Source organism: Pezoporus occidentalis, unplaced genomic scaffold (genome assembly GCF_034315485.1).
Source record: "Pezoporus occidentalis ecotype Australia unplaced genomic scaffold, CSIRO_AGI_Poc_V1 ctg47, whole genome shotgun sequence".
Lineage (NCBI taxonomy): Eukaryota > Metazoa > Chordata > Aves > Psittaciformes > Psittacidae > Pezoporus > Pezoporus occidentalis.
In genome coordinates, this window is record NW_026915802.1 from 64758 (window position 1) to 90845 (window position 26088).

Sequence of the window (26088 nt, forward strand, 5' to 3'; positions counted from 1 at the left end):
TTAGATGTTGTGCAACCAATTACCCAACCAACTGACACGTACAGGACAGAAGGAGGAGATGGTGGTTCACCCTTTCAATAGCCTGGGGTGAACTAATTATCTGTGTCTTAAGACTGAAACTGCTACATTAGAGGTCAGACACTGCCAACCTCATGCCAACCCCTGAGCTGGGATGCTTTGGCCAGGCTTTCTCTCCCCCTCCAGATGCGGATAGATGCAGACCCCAGCTATGAGGAGCTCTACATCTGTATCTAGAAAGCTAGCACATTTGGCAGTTCCTTTCTATAGTTTCCTTCTTTTGAAACAAAGACATAAAAAGTGTAACCAATAGCATTCAAGAAGAAGTTGCCAGAAACGGGTTTGCCTGGTCATCCTGGGTTCAGCTGTTGTGCATATGGTCACCTCCTGCATTTTGCCCTGGATTACCACCTCTTCAGCACCCAGGCTGGACCTCAGCCAGAGGGAAAGATGAGCTGGTCAGCTAGGCTGCCTCCTTTCTAAGCAGGCTGGGAAAATCTTATCCAGTCAGTGAAGCAAGGGACTGCAGAAAGAAAGTAGAGTCTCCTGGGCAGACACTTGGTGCCTCCCTAGAGAGCTCGGTCTGTGTCTGCCCAGGCTTCGAAGTTACTCTGTAAGTCGGTGAGCCACATAAACAAAAGCTTTCACAGGAGTAGCCCCATCTTCCTCATTTGCCAGAGCTGATTTACAGAAGTGCTCAAAGTTTGCAGTTGCAGTCACAGACATCAAGAGCCAGGGTTTGGTTAAATGAAATGCTGTATAGAGAAAAAAAAAAACCACCAAAACAAAACACTGAAAAACTAGATCCTAACTGGTTCAAACTGTGCCCAACGTGAATGAGTATTTATGACCTGAATCTCTCTTTGTCTCTTGTTTTGCAACTGTTAAATAGGGATAACTCCACACACACACACCTGAAAAGGTGGCTGAGGAAACAGCTTTATCAATAGCCCTGAAGCACTCAGTGCTGAAGTGATGAGCACTAGAAAGCCTGTGAAGAAATGGAGAAGCAGGGTATCAGAGGAGGCTCTAGCCACAGGACAGTGATGAAGGTAACAGCCATTCCGGGGAAGAAGTCTTTGTGGGTCATGCAGTTATAAAGCACAGCACATTATGTGGCATGAAGTTGTAAATGAAGTGTGCTTGAATTTGGCCCTTGTCATTTGTCAGATATTTGGGTGTAAAGTATCTTTTTCCTGTATATTGGAAGGTTGTGCCCAGTAAGGACTGAAAGCATTTGTGTGATGGGTGTTTGCTCTTTGCTAGCTGAGATGAATTTGGTGGGACTACTCTTGGGCTCTCCTGCTACAAACTTGCTCTCACACTCACTCAGCTCAGCAGAGTTGAAATAGTGATGGAGACAAGCCATACTGCTAGCTGGGTAAGGTGCCCATATCACAAGCAGGACTAACACCTGCTGACAGAACAGGACATGGCAGAAGCTTGTCTGGTAGAGGGCAAGGACTTTATTTACCACCATTGATTTAACATCTCTTATCAGCACTGAATTCCACAAAGCAGTTGTCAAGCTCATGTGAAGAATGAGAAGCAAATTGTTGCAGTTGTCCAAATATTGTAAGAAATCATTTGCATGAAGTGCTACATGTGAAGCAGAAGCAACCTTGGTGGTTTTCGTGAGGCTGAAGTTGGTAGCTGCTCTAGGTTGGATTTTTAAATAGTACTGTGCACAGGGTGGCCATGCAAACAAGATGGATGGGGTGAGATGCAGTTTTAAATGTTGCTGCCATAAGCCTGCAGCAGGTTTACAAGGAAACTCTAGTGATGACCTGTGCTGAGGAAGCCATTTCCACAGGTGAGATATAGGGACCTTTCTGGGTTTTGGAGGTGAAGGGACTGGCTGCAGTTAAGGCTAGGAAATATCTTATGCTCTCTGGGCTCTGAGCAGCCTATCTTAGTAGCTTTTTTACTTTTCCTCTCCATTTAAATGCTGGAAACAAAACCCTAACCCATCCTACAGAGGCAGGATTCAACCTGGACTGTGATAGCGGTTTGTTCCCAGCTATTTTATAAGAAGGGGCTTGAATAACTCTCTCAAACTGCCCATCCCAAGGTCTTCCTAATCTTGTCTTGCTTTGAACCTCAGACCTGAACCTTTTCTGATGCAGCTGTAGCTTGGTGCTTCTTACCTTGTGCTGGCTGCACAGAAAACAGCCGACCACCCTTTCCATTACAACATACCAGAGACTACTTCCTCCTCTCCACCTACTTCCCACCCCCAAGACTTTTCTTTTCTAGGCTAAATGGACCCATCTTCTTCACTCCTTTCTCTTAGAGCTGAATTTCTTCCTTTTCTGTGTATTTATCCTTTGTATTGTTTTCTTTTGGGCTTTTTCTCTTCTGGACCTCAGACTCTGAATGGTTTTGGCCCTGCACAGGCAGCACAAGACAGTTGTCTCCTCTGCCCTGCACCCAGCACCACAGGCCGATACCCAGTCCCTTTGCAACACCTCCGCACTGCTGGTGATGCTTTGGTTTATGATGCTCTGCAGCCCCCAGATTTTTCCCTGCCATTCTGCTGCCCACTTGGTTATTCCCCAGTTCATCTACCTACAATCTCACTTTGCTTTACATTTGCATTTGTTCTTGCTGAACTGCATCTTGCTGCTTTTAAACCATTTCTAAAGTAGTTAAGATCACACTAAGCCCAGCCTCCAGAGTCCCTCTGTCTGAGGTGAGCAGGACTCCCTTCTGCAGTACTTGCCGTTATTCAGAAGGGATAAACGGTGCACTGGATGGTGCCATCCTTCCCCTAAAAACTTCATGAAATATTCCTGCTCCATCAAGTTGCTGGTACAGCAATAACCTAACATGAGTTCATCCAGTGCACTGACAGTGATTTCACAGCTACTCCGATTCAGATCAAGAAAACCTAAATGATCCCAGAGAGCAAGTCAGGGGACATTATTCATGGCATAAATGTAGTTGCTTAAATCAAGCACAGAAATAGGAGGCTGCCTACATTGTTGTCATGTAGTAGGGGAGAGGGCTAGCCTTGGGAGGGGCAGCAGGATATTAGCTCCCCATGTTGTGCCTGCAGCAGGTGCTGAGGGCAGCACTTGGAAAGCTGTGAGAAGATGCTGGTGAAGCCAAACTAGTGGTTTCTGCTGCTCTGGTTGGGAGGTCACAGCTCTCTCCAGAGTGCTCAGCCCTGGGGAGCACAGTGAAGGCTCTGCTCACCTCTCCACTAGGAGACCCTGTCATTCACAGCACACTTATTCACTGCTCATAAGTCGCAGAAATTCATTAGCATTGTAGTCATCTTGATGGCAAGGGGTGTATTTCACCAAGAATGGAAGAAGAATGCTCTCTTCCTCCTGCTCAGCAAGACCAAGTGTCTAAACTCTCTCCCTCGATGTCTCTCCTCAGATTTCTCCATCAGCTGTTGATTAAAAGCCCAGCTCTGAGCACACCAGGGTGCAGTTCAAAGCCTTCCTCCTGTAGATGAAACAACAGCCTTTGCCATAGCTGTGTTCTTGCCAGTTTTGCACTGACCACCCAGCTGCTACCAGGACATGCAGCTTCCTTGCACTGCCTCTTGCCAATGCCCACAGTGCCTTCCTGATCCTCTCCCTTCAGCCACCAGCCTCACTAGGTACAAAAGGAAGAAATTCAGCTAATTTGTCCAGTAATAGAACAAGGATATTTTTCCCTGAGGAAAAAGCTCCCTCTGTCCTGCCCTGAGCAACAACAGCCTGTGGAGCAGGGCAGGTGGTCTCTGAGCCCTGCTTGCCGGAAGAGGAGTGTGGGTTTCCTCAGGAGAGCGGGAATCCAGTGGCATGTTTCCTGTAAAGGAAATGCTGTTCAGGGTTGCAGAATTCAGACAAAGTGTAGTGATGCAGCGAGCAAATGGATGCTTCAATAGCTGTCCTGGAGCCTTGGAAGGCCTGAACTCAACACCCCGCCTTTGGCTGCTCCCATCCCGGAGCTGGCCATGCCAGGAGAGCCCTGCCTGCAACACAGAGCTGTGTGGCCAGGAGATGGGGTCCCTCAGGGTGGCTCATGCTGAGCAAGCAAATCCTTGCAGCCACGTTTGAAAGTGTGGAAGCTCTCTGTGTTTCCCTACAGCGCACTGGGAGAAAAATACACACTCCAGGCTGTGAAGTGTTTAGATAACAGTGGATAATGCAGTGACACGGGATGTTTCTCATAAAGGAAATGGGCCAAAATGGGGCAGTTTTGTTTCTGGAGCTAGGCCAGGTGACTTCCCTGAGCTGCCCAGCCCATAGCCAGCCCAGCACAGCTCTTGCTTTTGCCCCCGTGTTGGCTCCGTGAGTGTCAGAGTTGGGAAGAAATGCCAGCAATGCTCATGCAAGTCTGCACTGTGCCCTGAACGTGCGCTTTCTGTGCTGCAGTAAGGATGCAAACTGAAAGCTACTCATGCTTTTGCCCTGATGACAACAGCATCTCAAGCGCTGATGCCCTGCTGCTGCTCCTGCTTGAGGCAGAAGAAACTCAACCAAAACATTGATATGCAGGTGGGAACTTGGAATTGCTGCTTTCCACAGAAGTGGGTTACTGAGGGTGGGTTCATGTCTGTTTCTGTATATTCTCTTCATGGTGCATGCAAGAACTTAGTGGCTCCAAAGGCATGTGCTCCCATCTGTGGGCGAAGAGCCTGTTGTTTTGTAGCCCTCGGTCATCCTGTTGGCTGTGTGCCAGGAGCAGATAGACTGGAAATGGCTCCTGCTTTGACACTCCCTGCTCCTGCACTGTCACATCCACAGCCACTAGCATGGCGTATCCTGGGGGACCTCCTGAAGCACTGCTGTCTCAGGGACTTACTCGCACGCCCTCGGACTACTGAGGCTTCTACAAAGGATGGGTGTAGTCTCACATAGCATAGACCAGGGGAGAAACAAAACATTGCAAAGCAGCTTCTTTTTGCTGCCTTCTTCATGGGCCATACCCAAGCTGGGTGCCAGCAGAAGAATAGCAAGGAAATAACCTCCAACATGCCATAATGGTCCTGTCTCCCAGCAGTTCTACCCTGTGTTGTATATTGACAGCTGTGGTGAGAGGGGGATAGAGGGGAGCATGACAGTCTGCATCCCCTGGGGTGTAATTAAGCTCATACAATGATGTGGAGTGAGAATTAGGTCTCAGGTTTAGCTTCCGGGTCCATAAGCCATTATGTTTACAGTACTTTGTGTACCAGGGTTGATACTCCCCTTACAGGGCACTGGTGAGGTACTAATGAATGTTTTGAAGCACTAAAAAGCTTTGCCTCACACAAAATACCAGTCCTACTGAAACCAGTCCAAACATTCTACAGTCCTGAGCCTTTCTTCTTAGTGGGACTGGAAGTACAAAGTGCTTCATCTTACACATGCCAGCCATGGGCACAGCCAGTATTGGCATGGCACCTGCTGAGGGTTCCCGTCCCTCCCTGGCTCCTGTGTCAGTGGTGTTGGGGAGGTGGGAGGCTACCCGGGAGTTTCACCCCTGGGCTGGGATGTGGAGGCTGCCCAGGGCTGGAATGACCTCCTGCCAGTGCAGGGCTGGCACAGTGCATGGTACCCCTGGAATTTCTGGGGCTCCTGGCAGCACCTCCTCCTCCTCACTGCCCTCCTTTGAGGGTCCAGGTTTCACAGCCAGAGCTGGGGCTTTTCTTCCCTTCCATCTCTGCTGTTTATCTCGGAGAAAACCCATCTCGCTGTTTTTCAACTGCCCGAGGGTGTTTTTCGGGGTTTTTTCAGGCTATTTTGAAGCTCATTTTTCCCAGATGTGCTTTTTTTTTTAATTATTTTTTATTTTTTTTCTTCTGTAACTTTTCTTCTTTGCCTTAAAGTTTCCGGCCACGTGACTTTCAGCTTGCATCCCTGAGGTTCTGAGAAACCACAGGAGGCTGAGACCTAAAGGGAAGGTGCAGAGGCTCAGAAAGGAGAGCAGAGAAAGTGGCAGAGCACGGGCCTGGAGGACAGTGTGCCTCTGGGACGGGCAAGAGCTGGGAAGCCAAGGGCCATCTTGGGCAGGGGAGAGGGAAAGGAAACAAGACAGAAGGCAAGCATCCCTAGGGTACAAAGGAAGCTGAAGAGGCCCTGGGAACCAGAGACGGGAGCCATGCCCCACAGCTCCGACAGCAGTGATTCCAGCAGCTTCAGCCAGTCTCCCCCTCCCAGCAAGCAGGTAAAGTGGGAACCCTTCCTCAGCATTCCCTGGAGGGAGAGTCTTTCCAGGTGGGCAGGAGGCAGGGTGGCACCCACCACTAGCATTTTCAGAGCACACTATGGTGGGGCTTTCTAGGAACAGCTGTGGTGAGAGGGATGCAGGCCGAGCCAAGAGTCCTGGCAGGAACCTCAGCCATGGACCTGGGTATGGGTGGCGAGAGGAGGCCTGGTTACCTAGTGCTATGCCAGGGGCAACTGCAGGGCCAGGACTCCTGGGGCACGGTGAGCCTTGCGGTACATGCTGGGGAGGCAGCAAGCATGAAGCATCTGTGAGAGTCTGTGCTTTGGTGAGGAGCCTGAGTGTGCACCTCCTCACCATGGACAGGATGGCTCAGGAGAAGCCTGCTGGCTTCCTGCTGCTGTGGATAGCGCTTGGGACCCAGAAAAGGATTGCCACTTTGGGTCTGCTCTCCTTCCTGTTCAGCCTCGGAGATTTTTCATCTCAGTAATGCTTGACAGAGGGATTTTGGTTTGTTGCAGTAAGTACCTTAATGGTAGGTTGTCTGCTGGTGGATACTGACACAAGCCTGAGGTATTTCCACTGCCTTTTCTGTCTGAACTTTATTATACCTGTCATCTCTCATTTCTCTAGGGCTACAAACAGGCAAGTATCTGAGACTTTGCTCAGAAATCTTGGGGATGATCAGGGCAGATGATTTTGGGCTTGCAATCAGGGATGGGAAGGCATCCTGCTAGGGAAGGCATCCTGCTAGGGAAGGCGATAAAGCACAAGATAGGAAATGGACTTGGTGCAGGATGTGGGAGCTGCTGTATCTGAAGCATTTGTAGGGTATTGTAGGCAAGGATAAAATGGTTAAGTTCAAAGAAAAGAAAAGATCCTGGGGGGGTGAAGGGGGGAGAGGATGTGGACAGACTGATGGGCTGGGTAGATAACTCTTGTGGCTGAGTCTTGTATTCCTGTGGAGAAGTGGTGGTGTGAATGTTAAAGAGTCCGCCAAAGAGGCAGTGCAATATGAAAATAGAAGATGAAAGAGTCTGTGTGACAGTTTCAACTGTCAGAAGGCAGCAGCAGGACCAGATCTCAGCAGAGAACAGCTACTGCACGAAGCTCGTGATCTGGAGCCTGGAGACCTGTGCTCTTCCCTGCCCAAGGGTCTTGGGAACGTTGCAGTCAGCATTGCAAGCATTGCTACCAAGGGACTCCAGAATAGAGCAAGCATGGAGATCAAAGAGCTGGAGCAAATGAGATCTGGGGAAAACCAAAAGCTCTGAGTCTGTCTAGTTAAACAAAGCAGAGGCCACATTGCACTGTAAGGGTCTACAACAAATAAAGCTTGAAGGAGGAGAGTGATGGAGAGCAGGAGGAACCTAATGGGATGAAAGGAGGAAAACGCAGGCTTAATCTCTGTAAAGATGGCTTGGTGAAGGATCTGGAATGTCTGCAGTGCCACATCCCCCCAGAGAGACAGGAAAGGGAAAGGTTTTCTGTACAAGGAATTCAAATTATTCTGGGAAGAGATTCCTGCTCTTGTCTTTCAAGGCATATTGCAGGCCTGACTCTTGGTAAAGAGTGGTCATTTCCCAGCTTACTAGGATGACCAAGGGTATCAGACTTGCCCCTCCTGGCAATGGGGATGCCAAAAGCATCATGCATCCCTGGGGTATGGCTTTATCCTGCTGCTAAGGGTGTGTATCCCATGTCCTGTGCTTCAGTTATGTTATCTGCTGTGTCCCCTTCCCACCTGCTGCCCTGCATGAGCATGGCAAGGGAGGGGATGCCCAGTCATTTCCATGCCTTGTTTCACTAGGACTCTTCTGATGACATGAGGAAAGTCCAAAGGAGGGAGAAGAATCGCATTGCTGCCCAGAAGAGCCGTCTGAGGCAGACCCAGAAAGCAGACACACTGCACTTGGTGAGCACTCCCATCCTTCTCTGTCCCCAGTGCTGAGGGCTCACATGGGGACAACATGCATTTCCCATGGGGAATTGAAGAAGGGATGCTCAGTTTGTCCAGGACAGGAAAAGTGAAGCCAGAGCAGGATGTACGAGTCAGTGCTCACAGCGAGAGCACACAGCCCAGGACAACTGCCACTAAAGCATTTAGTTTTGCAGCTAGAGCTACTTTAAATCCACCTTTATCTCTTGGTCTGGCATAACTGATTTCCTTTTCTAACCTCTTCTGACTTGCTCAGAAGCTCTTTGAAAACACAGGCTCACCCGGCCTGGTTCTCCCCAGGTTTGTGCATGCCATCACTTAGGCAGTGGTGCACCAGTGTACAAGGATGCTTTTCTGAGATTTATATTCATTAGTATGGATGATGCTGCAATGTGGAGCTGAATGGGACATGTCCTCTGGTCTGTTCCCTGACAGGCTCCGCAGCCTAAATACTAATAATCTTCCGGTATTTTTATATTTCTCCATGGTAGCATTCCTGAAGGCTTTTCTTGTTGTTTAGCGTGGATTTCTTCTCTGGTTTTGCATTGCTGCCCTGCTCTCCTCCTGTGGTACCACGGGCATTCCTGTGGCTCTTCCTAGTATGAAGAATTTGACATCTGCTTTTCAGGAGGGACGGTCACTTCTGGCTGTGTGTGTTTAGTGTGTGTGTGTGGTTAGTGTTGGAGCACAGGGGCTGAGCTCCTTTGCATTTTGCATGTTGGTAAGTACCGTGCCATGTGTTTTGGGCCATGGGCAAGCAGGATGCAGAACACAAAACCTGCAGTGGGTAGGGGCCATCTTTATCCCTGCGCTGGGTTCAGCTGCCCTTTGAAAAGTGCAGTAGTTGACCTCATGTTCAAAAAACCATCCTTTGACTTAGTGGTCTTCATATTCCCCCATATCTCCATTTTTTTTTTGGGGGGGGGGGCAGAATTCATGAGAAGATGGTCCTCAACCTTCCTCCTTATTTAGCACCCTCAGTCCATAGTTGGAGCTGGGTTTAAGACAGAGACTTCACTCTTTTCTCAGTAGGTGATGATCCTTCTGGAGCTGAGATGGCTCTGGTGTGATTGTATTACATCTGTCAGCAATGATAGTCTGGGTGACTGTGCTTGAGAGGGTTGTAGAGGCACCCCTTCCTGGGAGCCAGTAGTCTCTCCAAGGTAATCCTGGAAGTGGGTATGGACTCTGATCCTCCCCCAGGAAAATCATGCCTAGCTGGGCATCAAGAAAAATTGCTCTGATCTTAGAGCAGATGACAAACCACTGGCTTACAAGATTACTACTGCTCAGCTAGCATTGATAGCACACAGTCCTTGCTGTGCCATGTGGATGGCAGCAGAGGGGCTAAGCTCAGTTTGTTTCAGAAAGGATCCTGGCAGGCAGCTAGAAAAATGCAGGGAGGCAAGTAGAGGATGGATAGAATTTTTTGCTAATGCTGTTCCAGTTCCTGGTGGTCAGTGACCCCCTGCTGTTCCTGAGTTTATTCCCTAAATGCCCTTTCCTTTTGGTCAGCTTCGTATGAGGGACTTCACCTCTCTGATGTGGTTCTGCCCACAAGAGCATGGCTCAGCTTGAGCTCTGGTGGGATGAAAGAGGCCAGCAGCTCTGTCTGCCCCAGGGCTTTGAAGCTTGTGTTTTGAGGGGAATGAGTCATGGGATGCTGGAGCTCCCGGCCCCTGGGTGATTCCCACCAGCTCCCGAGCTCAACGTCAGTCATGATTTCCAAAGTACCTAGCCACATCAGAGATGCTCCTTTGCTGTGTGAGCTCCTCTTGTGACAGCCGCTGTAACTGCCGAGTGTTTCATTCAACCTGTGCGCAGAGCACGGGCACCGTCACAAGTCAGCGTGGCAGCAGAGGAGCACCAGCTTTGCTTTGCCGAGGTGACGGTGCAGTTTTACAGGGTCTCGGGGTGCTGGGTCCCGCTTTAGCTGTTGGCTGAATTTGCAGAGCCTGCTGCCGTGTTCTCTTTCCCTCCTCTGGTCCTGCCCAGGCTGCTGGCTCCGTGGTCGGTTGCTGCCGGGGATGCTCCAGGCTGGATGGAGCTGACTGCACTTTGGCAGCAGTAGCGGCAACAGAAGTTTCAGTACTCTTGGGATCACTGGGACAAGGCTGAGCATCGTTATTAACCCCTTTGTTGTTATTCTCATTAACAACAGTATTAGTTCAGTTCTTCTGAGGCCGCAGTTTCTCTTTTCTTCTGACTCTAGCATCTCCCCACCGTGCCGCCGGTTTCCCCGGCTGCTAGCAGGAAGCAGTGAGTCTTTTCTTTCCAGGGCAATGACAGGTTTCCTGTGGCAGGTGGTTTTCTGGTTAAAGACGGCGGTTATTCAGCGCGCCCTCCCCCCGCCCGGGCGGCCCGGGAAGCGGCCGGTGCGTGAGAGGGAGCGAGAAAGCCTGGGCGGGAGCACGCCGCAGTCACTTCTCGTAAGCCGGGCCCGGGGAGCGTGACTGGGCCGCCAGCATCCCGCCCGCCCCGGCTGCTCGGGGGAGGGGGGTTTGCCCCGGCGCGGCCCCGCGCGGGGTTTACCGGAAACATGCCGCTCCGGAAACCCTGCGGGGCAGAGGCGGGGGGCTGCACCCGCCGGTCCCCAGCTCATCCCGGCAGCTCCCGTGATGAGGAAGCCCCTGTGGTTCTGTCCTTTCAGGAGAGCGAGGACTTGGAGAGGCAGAACGCTGCGCTGCGCCGGGAGATCAAGCAGCTGACGGAGGAGATGAAGCACTTTACCTCGATGCTGAGCTCCCACGAACCGCTCTGCTCCATCCTGACGTGCCCGCCGCCGCCTCCAGAAGTGCTTTACGCCACACACTCCTTCCACCAACCCCATATCAGCTCCCCACGCTTCCAGCACTGAGCCAGCCAGTGGGATGACAGCCTGCCAGCTCCACCGACTGCAAGAAGCAACTTCATGGGGCTCACTTTTCCATCCAAGGGAGAGGGACAGATGGACGGACGGACAGACATCCCTTCCTAAAGTGTGTACTCTGAGTGACTTGCCTAAGATCTTCTCCTTGTGCGGAAACGGCAGAGCCACCAAGAGGCATCTTCAGGCAGTTTCTAGCTTGGATCCTGGGAAGAGGAGGCATTCACAAAAGGGCACCAACCCCTTTCCCTGATGCTTGCTTGAGGATGCTTGCAGGATTATGTGGCACTGGCAGCCTCCATGCAAGTGCCTGGCTGCAGCATGCAACAGCTGGAGCTCCAGGGAGAGGAACCGGAGTGGGGCAGACGGGAAAGTTGGGGGCCACAGAGTTCTAGGGCAAAACTGGTTTATTTTTGTAAAATAAAGTTTGAAAATGCTTAACTCTTTGTTTCCAAAATTGGACCTGAGCCACTCCTAAGGCCCAGCATGACACAAGAATGATGCAGGCAGCAGGATGGCAGAGCTAGGAGCAATGGCTTGTGGGGTGATGTAGTTCTGGGGGGGAATGCATCTCTCCTTGCTTCAGGGCTGGACCTGGTTAATGGGTCTGGTGTGCCACATAGCATCACAGGTCTCTTCCCTGCTGCCCCCCTTGACTCCCTGCTGTCAATGGCTACACCTGTGTATGCTCCCTTGCATGTGTGGAGGTGTGCTGCCATTTTTTGTTACCCCACATGTAGGCTTTGGTGTGCTGGTGGGTCAGCACAGCTGGGAAGGAGTACTGCAGTGTGGAGAAGGGTGCTGTGCTGGAGCCCACAGGGGAAGCAGCAACCTTGCTCCAAGGCACCCTGCTCTAAAGCAGGTAGCTGCAGCCTACACTGTTTTCCCTTCCCCAGCAGTCACAGCTCCACCAAAGACTGCTGTGTTATCTCATGCATTGAAGCAGATGAAAGCTGAAAGGTCAGTGAATAGTACATTAGTTCTGCTGCATCTTATCTACTGGAACCACAAGCTGGTCCATAAGGTGGGGGTCTCTGTACCTAACACTCCACCAGCCAGCAGTCTGCCTATCAGTCCCACTCTAAACACAAGGCTGAAGCCCACCTGCCAGTGGAGGTCCTGTTGCTAATGCTGGCTTAGGACTGCTGCCATCTCCAAGGAGCATCAGCTGTACTTTTTCATCACAGGGTACCACAAGCACTGCTGCTGACATAGGCTTTTAATTGACTCAATTTCTAGATGCTCTTCTTTCATGCACAGAGAAGCAGTGTACCTCCAGATGGATTTTGGCCCATTCCATAGCCCTCAAGAGTGGTCAGGAAAAGTCTGTCATGTCCTGGGCTGTGCCCATTTTCTCTGTCTGGTTTACACTAGGGAGAGGATAACCAAACCATAAGAACCAGAGCTGCTGATTCCCCGTACATGGGATGGTTTGAGCCACCCAGTCTACAAAGGCCCTTTCCAAACTGCTTCTTTGGGATTTGGCCCTTTAAGCCAAACTGGTAGAAACAGTTGGCTGCAGCTCTAGTGTAGTTTGCTTTTACAGGCTCTGCTTCTGCTCCTTCAGCTTCTTGTAGTTTGCTCCCAGATTTTTCACTTGCTGTTCCTTATGGGACTGATGCTCCCATTTTCCCTGGATTACATAGAATCAGAAGAAAGCTACTGCTATCCCTCTTGGGATTTGCTGTGCAGGACACTGCAGGCTCATGCTCCTCACTGGTAGATGCAGCAGAGCTCCAGCAAAGCTTGCATTGTCTTAAAGTGTAGTATTGCCTACAGTAATGAGAAACCTCCATCCCCATGGCTATACAATGTGAAGCTTGGTTTTAGCTGCAGATGGAGAAGGTCATGTATGTATATCACTTATGCCCATAGAGCCTCAAAACCAGTATTTTTGTTGCAGAGCTGCTAAAATCTGTGATCCTGCAGGCTGGGTGGGGTTCTGTGGGATGCCCACAGAATTGCTAGACTACTCACTGGTAACATCTCAGACTTATTACTGCAACTCAGAACGAAATTAAGTGGTAAGCGGTGAGACTGGGAGATGGGTTTGCAACAACATCCTCTCCAGAACCTAAACAGCATTCTTGGCATCATCAGTTAAGGTGCCCTTCCTCTGCATGGCTGGCTGTGTGTTGAAAGGCCTCCAAGCAACTCTGTCCTCCACCGTTTTGGCCAAGCACTGAGTGCATGTTGGTGCTAAAGGATGCATCTTCCAATCTGACTTGTCTTTGCCCCAGTCTTGCCCTCAAAACCCTGATAACAGAAGATGATCTGCATGGTGCTTGTTGGGTGTCTCAATATAGTTTCTCTTTGTTATGAAGAATGGTTCCCCTGGAAGACTGTGCTTATCACCTGAGGCACAAGGGACAATATGTGCTTTCAGGGCCGTCAGCCATTTTGACCAGAAAAAAAGATCTTTTCCTGAGGCTATTTTCAGAGCTGCACAAGCACCCTGATCAGGCTGTGTGAGGAGATTGCTTCATTTCTGTACCAGTGCTGTCTCTTGCTTCTCTTTCCCAGGCTCCCAGCCTCTACTCAAGTCTTCTCCTCCTATTTTATTTCTAAGTAGCCAAGTGCCTGTCCTCTGGTGTGGCCCTCGCTGTTGTCAGCAAATGAACTGTTCATGAGCTCAAAAGAGGAGCAAAGGGCAGGGTGGTGGCCAGGGCAACCATCCTGTTTGTTTTTGATTGTCTGCTCCTACCTGCAATGCAATTTCTTCCAAACTTCCTTTCCATGGCATGTGGCATTTCTAAAGTGTTGTGTAAGTATTATCTGGCCATGCCAGGCTTCCAAGAGCACCATGCTGCTTGCTGCTTGCTGCTTCAAGGGATGCTTCTGGACACACAAGTGGAGAAACTGGGTGATGGCTGGGCCCGTGGCAACTTGTCCCTACCCAAGCAGGCTGTCAGTGCCTTACTGACCCACACTGAAAAGCTCTTTTAAAGCAGAAAAGAGATGAGGGCTTACAGGAAGCTGAGAGACCTTTTCGAGCAAAGGAAGTCCAGGCAGAGACAACCCTTCCCTGCCAGCACAGCCTACCGTGTGTTTGTGCTGGCCTCTGCTGGGCAAAGGCTGAGCTCTCCCAGGCTGCAATCATGCTTCTCCATCACCAGCTCGTGCGGAGCTTGCAAAGCTACGTGCAGCCAGTGCTGGGCTGGAAGTGGGAACTGAGCACTGGGAAGCATCACAGGTGGAGGGGTAACAGCTACTAGCTTAAATAAACATAGGTCTGGCTGGAGCCCTGATGAACTATAATCATCCTCACAGACACCTGAGATGAGAGCTGTGGATTTCAGTGTTTTGATACCCAGGAAAGCTTTTGTAGAAGCACTTGCGCTGGATTTCTGCCCAGCAGCCTTGTCTCAGGGACTCTGCTGTGGATCCATACAAAGCCATCCGAAGCCCCAGTGGTTTGAGGCTGGGAGAGCAGTGAAAGCGGGTGGAATGTGGCACTGGGAGGCAGCTGCTGCAGGTGATTTTCAAGGCTTTGTGACCGCTGCCTCTACATTACATGCTGGCTGGTATCTCCTCTGCAGACAGAACAGAGGTGGCTGGCAAACATCTGTTGATACAATCTGAGGGTGGAGATGGGAAGCAGGGGTCATGAGAATAACATTTTCCTTTAGGGCTTTCACTGAATCTCAGCACCTCCTACAGGTCAAGTGATTCAAAGAAATCACAGTATGCACTGCAAAGTAAGCACAGACCTTTATTGGCACTGGGAGCACATCTACAGGCCCGAATTCTAATGCATTGTTTACCATGCCTCACCAGAAGGGCAGGTTCCCACCCTCCGAGGGGCCCCCTGTTGAGCGAGCATTCATGTTTAAGTGCTAAGTCATACTCGTGATAAAAAGTAAAGTTATTTCAGCTATGGCCTAATGGCTTGGTCTCACAAGGCATCCTGGCAACTCTGTGTAGAAGCAGAGCAAATAAGTCACACAATGTGGCAGGTGCAGTAATTTTCTCCTTTTCCATCCATCTAAAAGCACAGGCTCAGCACTTTACAAGCAGTCAGTATCAGCATTTCAGGATTGCTTCTATGGTAAGATAAATAAAGATACAAGATTCGGTGCTGACTTAAGCTTGACATATTTCCCCAGATGGGAAGCCCAGGGCAATATTTTATGCCTGGTATTCCCTTCCTGCTTCATCTTCCTCAGCTCAGCTGAAGGCTCCCAGTGCATCAGCAAGAAGATAATCTTCTGCATACTGAAGCGAAGCAGCAGCCCATAAAAGAGACCTTCTTTCTGCCTCTTACAATGATCAGTGTCTAAAGCAATGCCTGTCATACAAGAATGCTGTCCAGATGCTAATATTTCAGCACACAGATCAAAGAAGATCAGAAATTGCTGCTAAGAGACAAAGTATTTTTATGAATCAAATGCTGGTGAGAAGAGAAAAATCAAAGCGTGGCATGAAATGGTGAGGTTTTCCTAGCATCAGAACTGTGCTCACTTTTTCTGGGTTCTTGTTCTGCCATCACCTTATTGATGGGTGATCTGGAGAGGATTTGAGCAGTGATGCGGCGGTCTGTGTATACATGAAGTTTTTTAGGTTAATCAGAACTAAACAGTAGGAAATGTATATTCATTTCTTGCCAGTGCATTAAGTTTACTACATAAGACTATATTTTTTCTTGCAACTGAAGTTGCAGATGCCAACTTCTGAGAGCCCTACTGCTTCAGAGACATTCGTGCAGAGTGAGTGTGTGTTCATCCCAACTCCTGCACAAATTCTGTACTCTTTCCTAAGATGCATTCAACTTTTCTCCCCTTGTGGCAGCCATGGTGTGGTGTCCTGGTCCCCAGGACTTGTCCCAGGTTTGTCTTTTTTTGCTGCAGTGTAAGTGAGAGGCAGAAGAGGAATGTGCCTGAGTTCAGCAGTGAGCCATGCACATTTCCAGTGCTCTTTAATTATTAATGCCAGCTGCAAGCAGTAGGAGATGAAAACCTTTTTTGTGTCATTGGCATGAACTGATATGACTCACTGAGATGGAGGCTGGAGGATGCTGAGTAAGAAAGGCGTATATACTTTGAGCTTTTGGTATCTGGGGTTAATCTGTGACCCTGATCTGGACTGGGGATGTAAATCTAGACTGTGGCTGAGTTTTGAGTCTAGATGGCTCTTTTTTCACTTCTTTTATTCTGAGCTGAGTGAAGAGATATTCATGTCCCAAGTGCATGCATGTGCAAGGCAGAAGAGTGAGGTGGGTTTGCTCCAATGACAGAGCAAACAGAGCCTAAGCATGGCTCTCCTTACAACTATATATCTTCACAGCTTTTCACAAGCAAAGGTTGAGAGTCAGGCTTAGATGCTTGAGCAGCACAGCAGGCTAACCACAGTTTTACACAGCTTTTGTATTAGAGCTGATTCTCATCCGGTCAGATCAGAGCATAGGACAGAGCAAGTTGACATCTGTTTGCGGAAGACCATGCAGAGGTAGTGTAACCACCCTGTGCCTCTAACCAACAACCAGCATATCTGAAGTAGGATGGGTGCAAGTGGTCTTCCATGCTACACACTCCTTTTTACATCCTTTTCGTGCTGGAAGAAGGCAGCTGCGAATATTAGCATTTCAGCTGTGCCCTCCCATGTACTCTTTGCAGTTCAGACCTATATAATTCATTCATAGAAATATTGCACCTGAACTGGACAGGGTTAAATTAAAGTCACTGCTGTGTTAAAGCCAGGCTTTGAACAGGAAGATTAGATCTGTAAAGAGGTGGCAGATGCTATTGGCAGCCAGTGTTGGCAGTCAGGAGCAACAGTTCTGCCCCTGGCAGGGGCACAGGCAAATCTCCTTAACTCTTTGAGCCCTTGTTTCCCCTGTAAAATAGATGTAGGTGATGCATCCCCAGTGAAGTTCTCCGAGAGCTACATATGAGATATGCTGAAGGAGTGTTCTTTCCCTTCCTTGATTTATGCTTTTGAAAAAAGGCCTTATACTTTGAAGATGATAGGTTTGGTGCTCAAAGTTATTCCCTGCACAGTTTTGGTGATTTGGAGGTCTGCAGGCTTCTTTAGATGGGATTTTAAATTGGGAAACTAAGCCATCATGTTTTCTGGAGAGGAAGGTAAATTTTGCAAGATTTGGAATGCTGCAGAGGCTGTATGCTGCACTTTTATAAAGGTAGTTGTCCATCACTGTACAAATTTTCACACAGGAAATGTAACAGGAAAGATTCATAAGGGTTTAGGATATCCATTGTGTATCTAACCTACTCTCATAATCTAATTCACTGCATAAACAAGCTGTACGCTGGATCTTGCTTTCTGATGGCTCCTGGGATACAGACAGCTATAGGTGCCAGCAGAGGGCTCGCAGCCTTCCTGCTCCAGGTAGCAACGCTGCCTTTGTCCAACAGGGCAGCCCTTGCCAGCCGCTCAGCTCCGTGTCCCCAGGTGTGTATTGCATCCAGGTGTGAACAGGAGTGGTTCTGCCAGCTATTCGAGTCTTGCCATTTGGTCTAATGATAAAACTAGGTGACTTCTGAAATCCTCCACTAAAGCATTTTGTGTGCTGAAGCCATTATAAAACATTCTCCGTTCACCAACAAAGATCTTCTAATCTTCCCTGCAGTATCTGTCGTGAAAGGCTGTGTGGGATAGACTGGGAGATCTTCTGTCATCTCTTCTAGACCTTAATCCTATCAGTTAAAATGTGCTAGAGCCACCTAAGAACTGCACTTGCTGGGTCTTCTGAGTGAAATGAGATATAAAGGCACAAATCACAATAATGTGAGTTTGAGAGCAAGGGACATCCTGTGATTGATCCTTTGAGCTTAAATACTTCCCATTTAAAGGGAGCCTAAGCATGCTCTGAAGTCTCTGCAAGGAACTGCATGGCTGGAAGATCCAGTAGGTCCTTGAGTACTTCACTCCTTGAACCTCCGATCCAGTGTGGGAGAAAAAATGCATCAAGGAATTATTCTTTTCACAAAAATTTTCTAATATGCCTTCTGTGCACCTTCCAAACTGACTTTTGCCACCCATTCGTTACTGCCTTGCTTGTCATCAAGGCTTGTTGCCATCCACTAGAAATCAAAAAGGTGGATTATCATTGCCAGCATCATCCCTAGCATTTACATTTACTGGGTGGGCTTTGAGAAAACCAAACTTGTTCCAAGGCATATTCTTCAGTCCTTACAGAACAAAAGGAAATCTGTCATAAAGGCTGAGTATATTCAGAAGTTGTATTTCTTGAGATCAGTAGGGAAACCAGAGACATTACTCTCTATCTGATGGCCTGTACCATTACCTTTAATTTGGACCCTGCTTCTGCCCCTGGTTTAGTGCCTTCCAGACTTCCTAGATACTTTCGACCACAGGATCCTATAACCTTAGCACTTGTGTCAATCTCCATGTAAAAGAGGTTTCCCTCTAGCTTTTAAATCCACTTCAAGGGGTTGTCCTGAAATATAAATAATTTTTCATGCCTAAGAATTTTTTATATAAAGATTCTCTGATGAGGGAAATCCAAAAGCAGCTGCTGTGTTGCTTCACGAGGGAAAACATTCATCTGAGTAGAAACAGATGCGGCAATGGAGAGAGGAAGAAATGCAGAGCACAGGGATTTTATTTTGGTCCAGAAATTGGCAAATGATATAAAGGGGTGATTGAACACTTCACAGAGGCAGAAACAAAACAAAACAGCCCTGAGATCTGAGGACAAGAATTCTGGGAAGTGTGGGCCTGTAGGTATGAAAAATACTTGACTAGATCAGCTTTGGCGGAGTCAAAGTTGCTTCCCTGGCTGGTTCGTGTTCTGGCTGCAGTCACCAGAGGCTGGGCGCTACTTTCATTTGTCTGCTTTTAGCTGTCCTTTTCAGCAGGGTCTGTGTTTTAGTCATTCTTGATTTACTGTTTGGCTTTTCTGATTTGACTAAGACACTGGTTTAGTGTGAGCAAATAGCTTCTTGCTTGGCAGGCTCTGGCTTGCTATGGATCTTTTGTTGATAATGGCTAAAACTGAGGATTTTTGAGAGCAATTTAGGAGCTGAAGATGCAACTGAAACAAAACTCAAGATGACAGACCATTTCTGACTCCACTTTGGAGCAGGGCTGGCAGGAGGCCAAGAACTTGTGTTTCTTATTTTCCTATATATATCAAAAGATTTTTCTAGGTGTGTGCTCTTTTTTTTAGTCACATGTAAAGATATTTAACTGTTCTCAGTGTTTTAATGTATGACAGTGTCTCCGCAAATCCTTATTATTTATACTCTTTCCACCTTTCCTTTTCTGTAACTTAAGCCTGAGAACCACACTCAGTCCCTGTTAGTCACTGGTATCTTCCTCTCTGCTGCCCAGAGACCTTTGACTACAGCAGACTGCTATACAGTAACTAACTTTGTTATCCTGCATTTATCCAAGTTTGCAAATTAAAGGTGCCATGGACTGTGGCAGCACTTTCAGTTACAGATAGCTGAAGATAAAGTCCTAAAGTCTGTAAATGAATCTTTAGAGTGTAAAGCATTTTATTTGGCATGAGAACTCTGACTAAAGTCATACAGACCTAAATATAACATGTAGGTGACATATTTCAGTTAGTCTTGAGTAACTTAAATAATGTCTTACCATCTGCAAATTTTGCTCCTTGCTCTGCTTTTGCGATTATGAATAGCTGATGGTACTCTGAGCAGTCCCAGCTAAAAATTGCCTCTTTATTTCTTTTCTTGATCCTTGCTTGTCACATACTCTTTATCAATTATAGTGATTACCTCTTAATTTTGATTTCCTCATAATCTTGTGGAGAATTTATAAAGACCTTTTCAAACCTGATGAACCTAAAAGTTAATTTTCTGTACTATTTTATTGTTATATGCTCAAAGTTCTCAGACTATGCAACTGTTGGACCATGACAGTCCTTTTCCTGCTCCGTTTCACCTCTGCACTTTCTGCACTGCTATAACTTATTGCATTTCTGACACATTTAAATTACAAATGCATGAGAACAAATTCTTCTGTTCTTTCTATTGTCTCAATACAGTGCTTGGAGTAACTTTGGGTGCCTAAGCTAATAATAAATAGGCCTGAAAACCTCTTTTCTGGCTCTTGCTTCTGAATTTGCCTTTCTTGTTCATTCTACAAAAGGACTACACTACGGTTATGTTGTACCATCCTAACGAACATTCCAGTGAGGCTGGATATTGACTTGCAAAGCTGTGGGCTGCCGAGGGGGAGAACAGGAAGGTTTGCAGCTCTGCCCTGTGATGCTTTCAGCAGAGCACATAGGGAAGGCTGTGATGGCTTTCCTTGTCTCCAGCTGTGCTCCTTGGCCATTCTGTTGGGAGTAGGACACCCAAGTGAGTGACAAGCAGTGAGCTGTGAGGATACACAGCAAGAAGCACTTAAGGTGACATTTGCTGTCCTTGGAATAATTTGTCCAAAGCATTCTTTTTTCTCCTCGCATGGAAAATAAGAACATAAAGGCACCAAAGCTGATTGTCTGCCTTTGGTCCTGGCAGTAGTCAGGTGAATAACTGAGAGAAGCATCAGCATCAGTAACCTCTGACAGCATTCCACAAAGTAAATACAAGCCAGAGAAACTTCACTTTTTCATTTCCTAATCCAGGTGTCTTTGTTTCGGGAACGCAATATCCTAAAGACAGCTCATCGCTGCCATTTTTCCAAGTGAACTTTGAGCTGTGTTTAATGCTGGAAGAGAGCTGAACACCACCACCATGCAACCAAGTCCACGTTTTAAGCTGGCGCTGAGTAATGTTTGTACAGTTCAGATAACAGATTGCTAATTAAATGAACTGGAGATCATAGGTGATCTCCAGGCAGATACGTGTCAGACTTGTGTGTTGCTGAAGTTATGGGAAAACAAGAGCTGACTCATTAACTGCAGGTTTCCCAGGAGGAGGAAAACAAACATCACTTTTGGCTCTTGTGCTTCAGTCTTACTGAGGTGTTTTGATTTTGACTTCACTGGATGTTTCCACTTCGTAGTGTGCCATCTCATGAAAAAACCCATTGGAAGCCAACTCAAATGAAACCGGCATCGTCCAGGCGCCCACACTGGCGTCTCTGGCTGGGTCAGGCGCTGCCCACATGCACACAAGTCCCCCCGACACTGTTCCGGGTCAGTCCACGACCTGTTCATCACTCAAAGTTTACACCTTGAAGTCTCTCCTGCACCGCGCCGCTCTTACGCCGGGGCCTCTCTTTAGTGGCGGGGTGCTGGCGGCCGCCGGGACCAGTTGCGCCCCCTCCGCCGGGCCCGCGCCTGTCCTATCGCGGCACAGCGATCCGGGCGCGGCCGTGCCCCCTCGGGCAGCCAGGCGGCGCGGCAGGGCGGACAGGGGGCCGGGCCGGGCCGGGCCGGTGGCACCGCCCCGCGGCGCGGCAGCCAGTAAGCCCGGCGGGGCTGGAGGGCGGGGCTTCCCGGCCAGGTGGGTGCCGGCGGGTGCCGAGCCGGGCCGGGCCGAGCCGAGCCGAGCCGAGCCGAGCCGAGCCGAGCCGGGTCGGGTCGAGTTGAGTTGAGTTGAGTTGACTGGCGGCTTGTGCTGCCGGTATGGTGAAGCAGGAGCCTGCTGGGGCGTCGGCGCTGGCGGCGGGGGGGGAGGCCGCTGCTGCCACCGCCGGGGTGAGGCTGTCCCGGCGTCGCTGGATCGTGTTGCTGCTGTTCAGCAGCTACTCCCTATGCAACGCTTTCCAGTGGATCCAGTACGGCAGCATCAACAACATCTTTGCGCGCTTCTATGGAGTGAGTGCCTTCGCCATCGACTGGCTGTCCATGAGCTACATGCTCACCTACATCCCCCTGCTCTTCCCTGTCGCCTGGCTGCTGGACAAGAGGGGCCTGCGCCTCATCGCCCTGGCAGGCTCGGCCCTCAATGCCCTGGGTGCCTGGGTGAAGCTGGGCAGCCTGAAGCCGCACCTCTTCCCCATCACCGTCCTGGGGCAGGTCATCTGCTCCCTGTCCCAGGTCTTCATCCTGGGCATGCCCTCACGCATCGCCTCCGTCTGGTTTGGCTCCCGTGAGGTCTCCACTGCCTGCTCCATCGCTGTCTTTGGGAACCAGGTAATAGGTGGCTGGCCGGCACAGGCATGGGCTGTTATCTGCTTGGCCAGAGACTGGGGTGCTAACGGGGTGAACCAAGGAGGGGGAAGATATGTGTAGGGCCTGGAGGGCAGCAGTAGTGATAAGAGGCGTGAAATTCCCTCTGGGAAATGCAACTGGTATGTGGAGGGATACAGCTGGGGTTACGCTGTGGGCTTAGGCTTTGGGCTGATGGTGGTGGCAGATCTACATGGGAGATCTAAGTGGGATCTACATCCACAAAAGTTGGGGGCAGCATGGGGCCTGTGTATGATTTTGGCCTTGAGAGGTGTTTGAGCTCAGGGTCTTTTCCATTGCCCTCCTACTCCCATGCCTGCGAATCTCCAGTTCAGGGGTACAATTCAGTTGGACCATTGGGTGGGCTGGAGGTGAATGCACATTGCTGAGAAACGCACTTTAGGCAGAGTGTCCTGCAGACCTCAGATTTGTGGCTGCATCTGGACTTGAAGCTGCAATGTCCTCCTCCTGCTAACAACTACATGAGACTAAGAAGATTAGCTCTACTTGACACTGAGCCCTGGAGGACTTTCCTACCCCTTAAAAGTAGGTACAGGGCTTTCACAAGCAGTTGCTTTGCAAAGAAGCAAAACCTTCCATCAGGCTAGGGCGAGGTAAACTCCCTGAGCACTCTTTTATCAAGGTCGGTGAGGAAGGCCAGCGATCCACGCTTGCTCAAGCTGCGATGGTCTCCTCTTATAGCTAGCTGGCGCTCAGAGGAGCTACGTCTTTCCACACCTTTGAAAGGATCAGGGAAATAGCTTCTTGATACTTGCACCGGAACACCCACTCATCCCTCCTGAATGAAGCAGACAGGCCAATACTGATGCAATATGGCATCAGTGAAGTGAGTATGGCTGTGCAATGCTGCCATGAAGAAGAGGGAAGCAGAACCTGGCATTAGCTGCTAGGCTGGATCTGTGCTTCTTGCATTAGCACATAATGTGTTCACCGACACATGACTTGCACCACCCTGGACCATCTTCGATTCAGCCTGTGGATGGCTGCTATTCAAATTTGAATGGTTTGCAATTAGGGTATTTTCTAATGCAGGTTCTTCCTCACAGATAACTTTATGTGCAGTGGGTTTAAGGTCTCATTTCCCCACATTCCTGGGTTTCTATGTTTAGATACTGCTGAGGCAAAAAGGAGGTGGATGCTCAGAAATGGTATTTGAGGAACTGAAGTTTTTGGAACACTGCTGGGAATTTAAGGAGTCTCTTGATTGTGTCTTTTGGAAAAACGTGCTTATCTTTCTCTGAGTGAATCTAAGCTTTCCTCTTTGCTCTTATCAGCCAGGCTAGTGGGCTGGGTTTTATGTTTTAAATGAATCTTTAGAGTGGAAGGCATTTAACTTGGCCTGAGCACTCTGCTGATTTAGGAGTAAATAAGTAACTGAGCATTTTGCAGTCAGACTGTTTTTTCAGTTCTTCAGGTGGAGTTACTCAACAGTGTGCAGAAGAAATCCAAACAATGAGGTTTTCAGCCTGTGATCTATGCCTGTGTGGTATCCCCATTGTCCTAAAAAGAGTGGGTTAGTATAACAATTACGAAAAGCAAATTTCTGTTGCACTTTTGGTGCTGAACGCTGTTCTGGGGTTGAACTGACATGTCAACGGGACCTCAGTTCAGTACAGTCTTTACTTTGTAAGCCCAGGCTTTCCTTTTAGAGCATCAAAGAAGTCAGAAATGTCAATGAGCAAAGGCAGGGCATACTTCATAGGAAGAACTTATTAATTCCTTTAGTCAATGGTCTTGAGGTCTGTAATCAGAGTGAACGAAAAGTCGTTATTTTGTTTACTGATGGTGTTTGGCAGGGGAAAGAAATAGAGGCATTCTTTCTTCCTGAACTGCAGTTAAAGACTGTCCTTTAGGGAGTGTTAGCAAAGGTTATAATACAGTGGGTTTGTAATTGCAGTGTGGCAGTATGGCAAATTATTCCCTGTGCTCATTCCACTCAAACTGTATGGTCTTCCTTTCCTTGCCACATCACTCAGTTTCATCTCCTCAAGGCAGAAAACTCTGTCATGAGTTGTCATGATTATCTTTATTGAATGCCAAGCTCTGATGTTCTGCTCCATCAAGAACTGCAACCAGCGGCACAGAGGAGTGGGACATTCTCACTGTTCTTTTGTTTGATACACCCGCCTGCCGTCTGCTCCTGCCCTCTCAGCTAGGCAGCGTTGCCCTGAGGAGAGTCCTGCCTGCTGGTTCATCTAGGTTCTGCTGGGGTGGTGTCTGCTCAAGACACTGCTGCTGCTTGCTGAGTGATGGTAACCTTCAGGTTGAAAGTTAGCCCTGAACAGTAAATCATTGAATCAGTCAGGCTGGATGTTAAATATCTTCTAAAAAACCCTACACAAACCACAACAGAGTATTGTATTCTTGTCCTGGGCCACGCTTCTTCAGGCATATTGGTTTTAGGCCTCTCTTACTGCAGTGTCTCCCTGTTATCACTTGATGGGAATGAGACATGGGTAACATCCAGAGAAGTGTATAATTTGCTCAGGGGCAGTGAAGGAACATTTGTGTATGTTTGTGACTTTGTGTTGCTTTGCTACCAATATTGTTAGAATCATAGAATAGTTAGGGTTGGAAAGGACCTTAAGATCATCTAGTTCCAACCCTGCTGCCCCCTGCTGCAGGGACACCTCACACTAAACCATGTCACCCAGGGCTTTGTCCAACTTGGCCTTGAGCACTGCCACAGATGAAGCATTCACAACTTCCCTGGGCAACCCATTCCAGTGCCTCACCACCCTTACAGTAACAAACTTCTTCCTTATATCCAATCTAAACTTCCCCTGTTTAAGTTTTAACCTGTTACCCCTTGTCCTATCACTACAGTCCCTAACGAAGAGTCCCTCCCCAGCATCTTTATAGCCCGCCCCCCCCCCCCCCCCCCCCCCAGATACTGGAAGGCTGCTATGAGGTCTCCACGCAGCCTTCTCTTCTCCAGGTTGAACAGCCCCAACTTTCTCAGCCTGTCTCCGTACGGGAGGTGCTCCAGTCACCTGATCATCCTCGTGGCCCTCCTCTGGACTTGTTCCAACAGTTCCATGTCCTTTTTATGTTGAGGACACCAGAACTGCACACACTACTCCAAGTGAGGTCTCACGAGAGCAGAGTAGAGGGGCAGGATCACCTCCTTTGACCTGCTGGTCACACTCCTCTTGATGCAGCCCAGGATACAGTTGGCTTTCTGGGCTGTGAGTGCACACTGAAGCCTGCTCATGTTCAGTTTCTCATTGACCAACACCCCGAAGTCCTTCTCCGCAGGGCTGCTCTGAATCTCTTCTCTGCCCAACCTGTAGCTGTGCCTGGGATTGCTCTGACCCAGCTGTAGGACCTTGCACTTGACACAGTTATACTTCATAAGGTTGGCATCAGCCCACCTCACAAGCGTGTCAAGGTCCCTCTGGATGGCATTCCTTCCCTCCAGGGTATCAACCAAACCACACAGCTTGGTGTCATCGGCAAACTTGCTGAGTGCACACTCAATCCCACCGTCCATGTCAGCGACAGAGATGTTGAACAAGACCGGTCCCAACACGGATCCCTGAGGGACGCCACTTGTTACTGGTCTCCAGCCGGACATTGAGCCATTGACCACAACTCTTTGTGTGCGGCCATCCAGCCAGTTCTTTATCCACCGTGTGGTCCATCCATCAAATTGATGTCCCTCCAATTTAGAGACAAGGATGTTGTGTGGGACAGTGTCGAACGCTTTGCACAATTCCAGGTAGATGACATCAGCTGCTCTACCCCGCCCATCAGTTCTGTAGCCCCATCATAAAAGGCCACCAAATTGGTCAGGCAGGATTTCCCCTTGGTCAAGCCATGCTGGCTGTTACCAAGCACCTTGTTGTGTTTTCATGTGCCTTAGCATGCCTTCTAGGAGAATCTGCTCCAAGATTTTGCCAGGCACAGAGGTGAGACTGACTGTTACTTTTTTTGGTTGAAAGAGACCTTTTTCGTGGCTCTTCCTATTCTGACAAAGACAAGCATATGGCTGATAGTATTGGGAGGGAAGATGCAGGTGTGTTAAAT

At 48.9% G+C, this 26088-nt stretch overlaps 2 protein-coding genes across 12 annotated transcripts in view; both read left to right on the top strand.

Annotated features, from left to right (window-relative positions):
- The first annotated feature begins 933 nt into the window (after positions 1 to 933).
- On the top strand, positions 934 to 11411 carry BATF (basic leucine zipper ATF-like transcription factor). 5 transcript variants are annotated; one of them, XM_062636082.1, is made up of 4 exons: positions 1012 to 1070; positions 1997 to 2026; positions 7976 to 8080; positions 10755 to 11411. In XM_062636082.1, exons 1-4 carry the CDS (start codon positions 1020 to 1022, stop codon positions 10959 to 10961), a joined length of 393 nt encoding a protein of 130 aa, XP_062492066.1. In that variant the 5' UTR covers positions 1012 to 1019; the 3' UTR covers positions 10962 to 11411. The 5 variants fall into 5 exon arrangements, with proteins under 5 accessions (XP_062492068.1, XP_062492066.1, XP_062492065.1 ...); XM_062636084.1 differs by lacking the exon at positions 1997 to 2026 and having other exon boundaries at positions 934 to 1070; XM_062636081.1 differs by lacking the exons at positions 1012 to 1070; positions 1997 to 2026 and adding an exon at positions 4416 to 4514.
- Positions 11412 to 21479: 10068 nt separating this feature from the next.
- FLVCR2 (FLVCR choline and putative heme transporter 2) overlaps positions 21480 to 26088 on the top strand; it is a 37319-nt gene continuing 32710 nt past the window's right edge. For all 7 annotated transcript variants that reach the window (XM_062636102.1, XM_062636105.1, XM_062636107.1 and 4 more), the window contains exon 1: positions 21480 to 22002. In XM_062636102.1, the coding sequence (XP_062492086.1) occupies positions 21493 to 22002 (510 nt within the window). In that variant the 5' untranslated portion in view covers positions 21480 to 21492. The remainder of the gene's footprint in view (positions 22003 to 26088) is intronic.

Bases quoted from the DNA above. Each gene is read 5' to 3' on its own strand.
- BATF (XM_062636081.1), top strand. From the start codon at position 4,431: ATGACAACAGCATCTCAAGCGCTGATGCCCTGCTGCTGCTCCTGCTTG. The intron at 4,515-7,975 runs GTGGGAACTTGG...TTGTTTCACTAG, and splicing joins ACCAAAACATTGATATGCAG to GACTCTTCTGATGACATGAG. The intron at 8,081-10,754 runs GTGAGCACTCCC...CTGTCCTTTCAG, and splicing joins AAGCAGACACACTGCACTTG to GAGAGCGAGGACTTGGAGAG.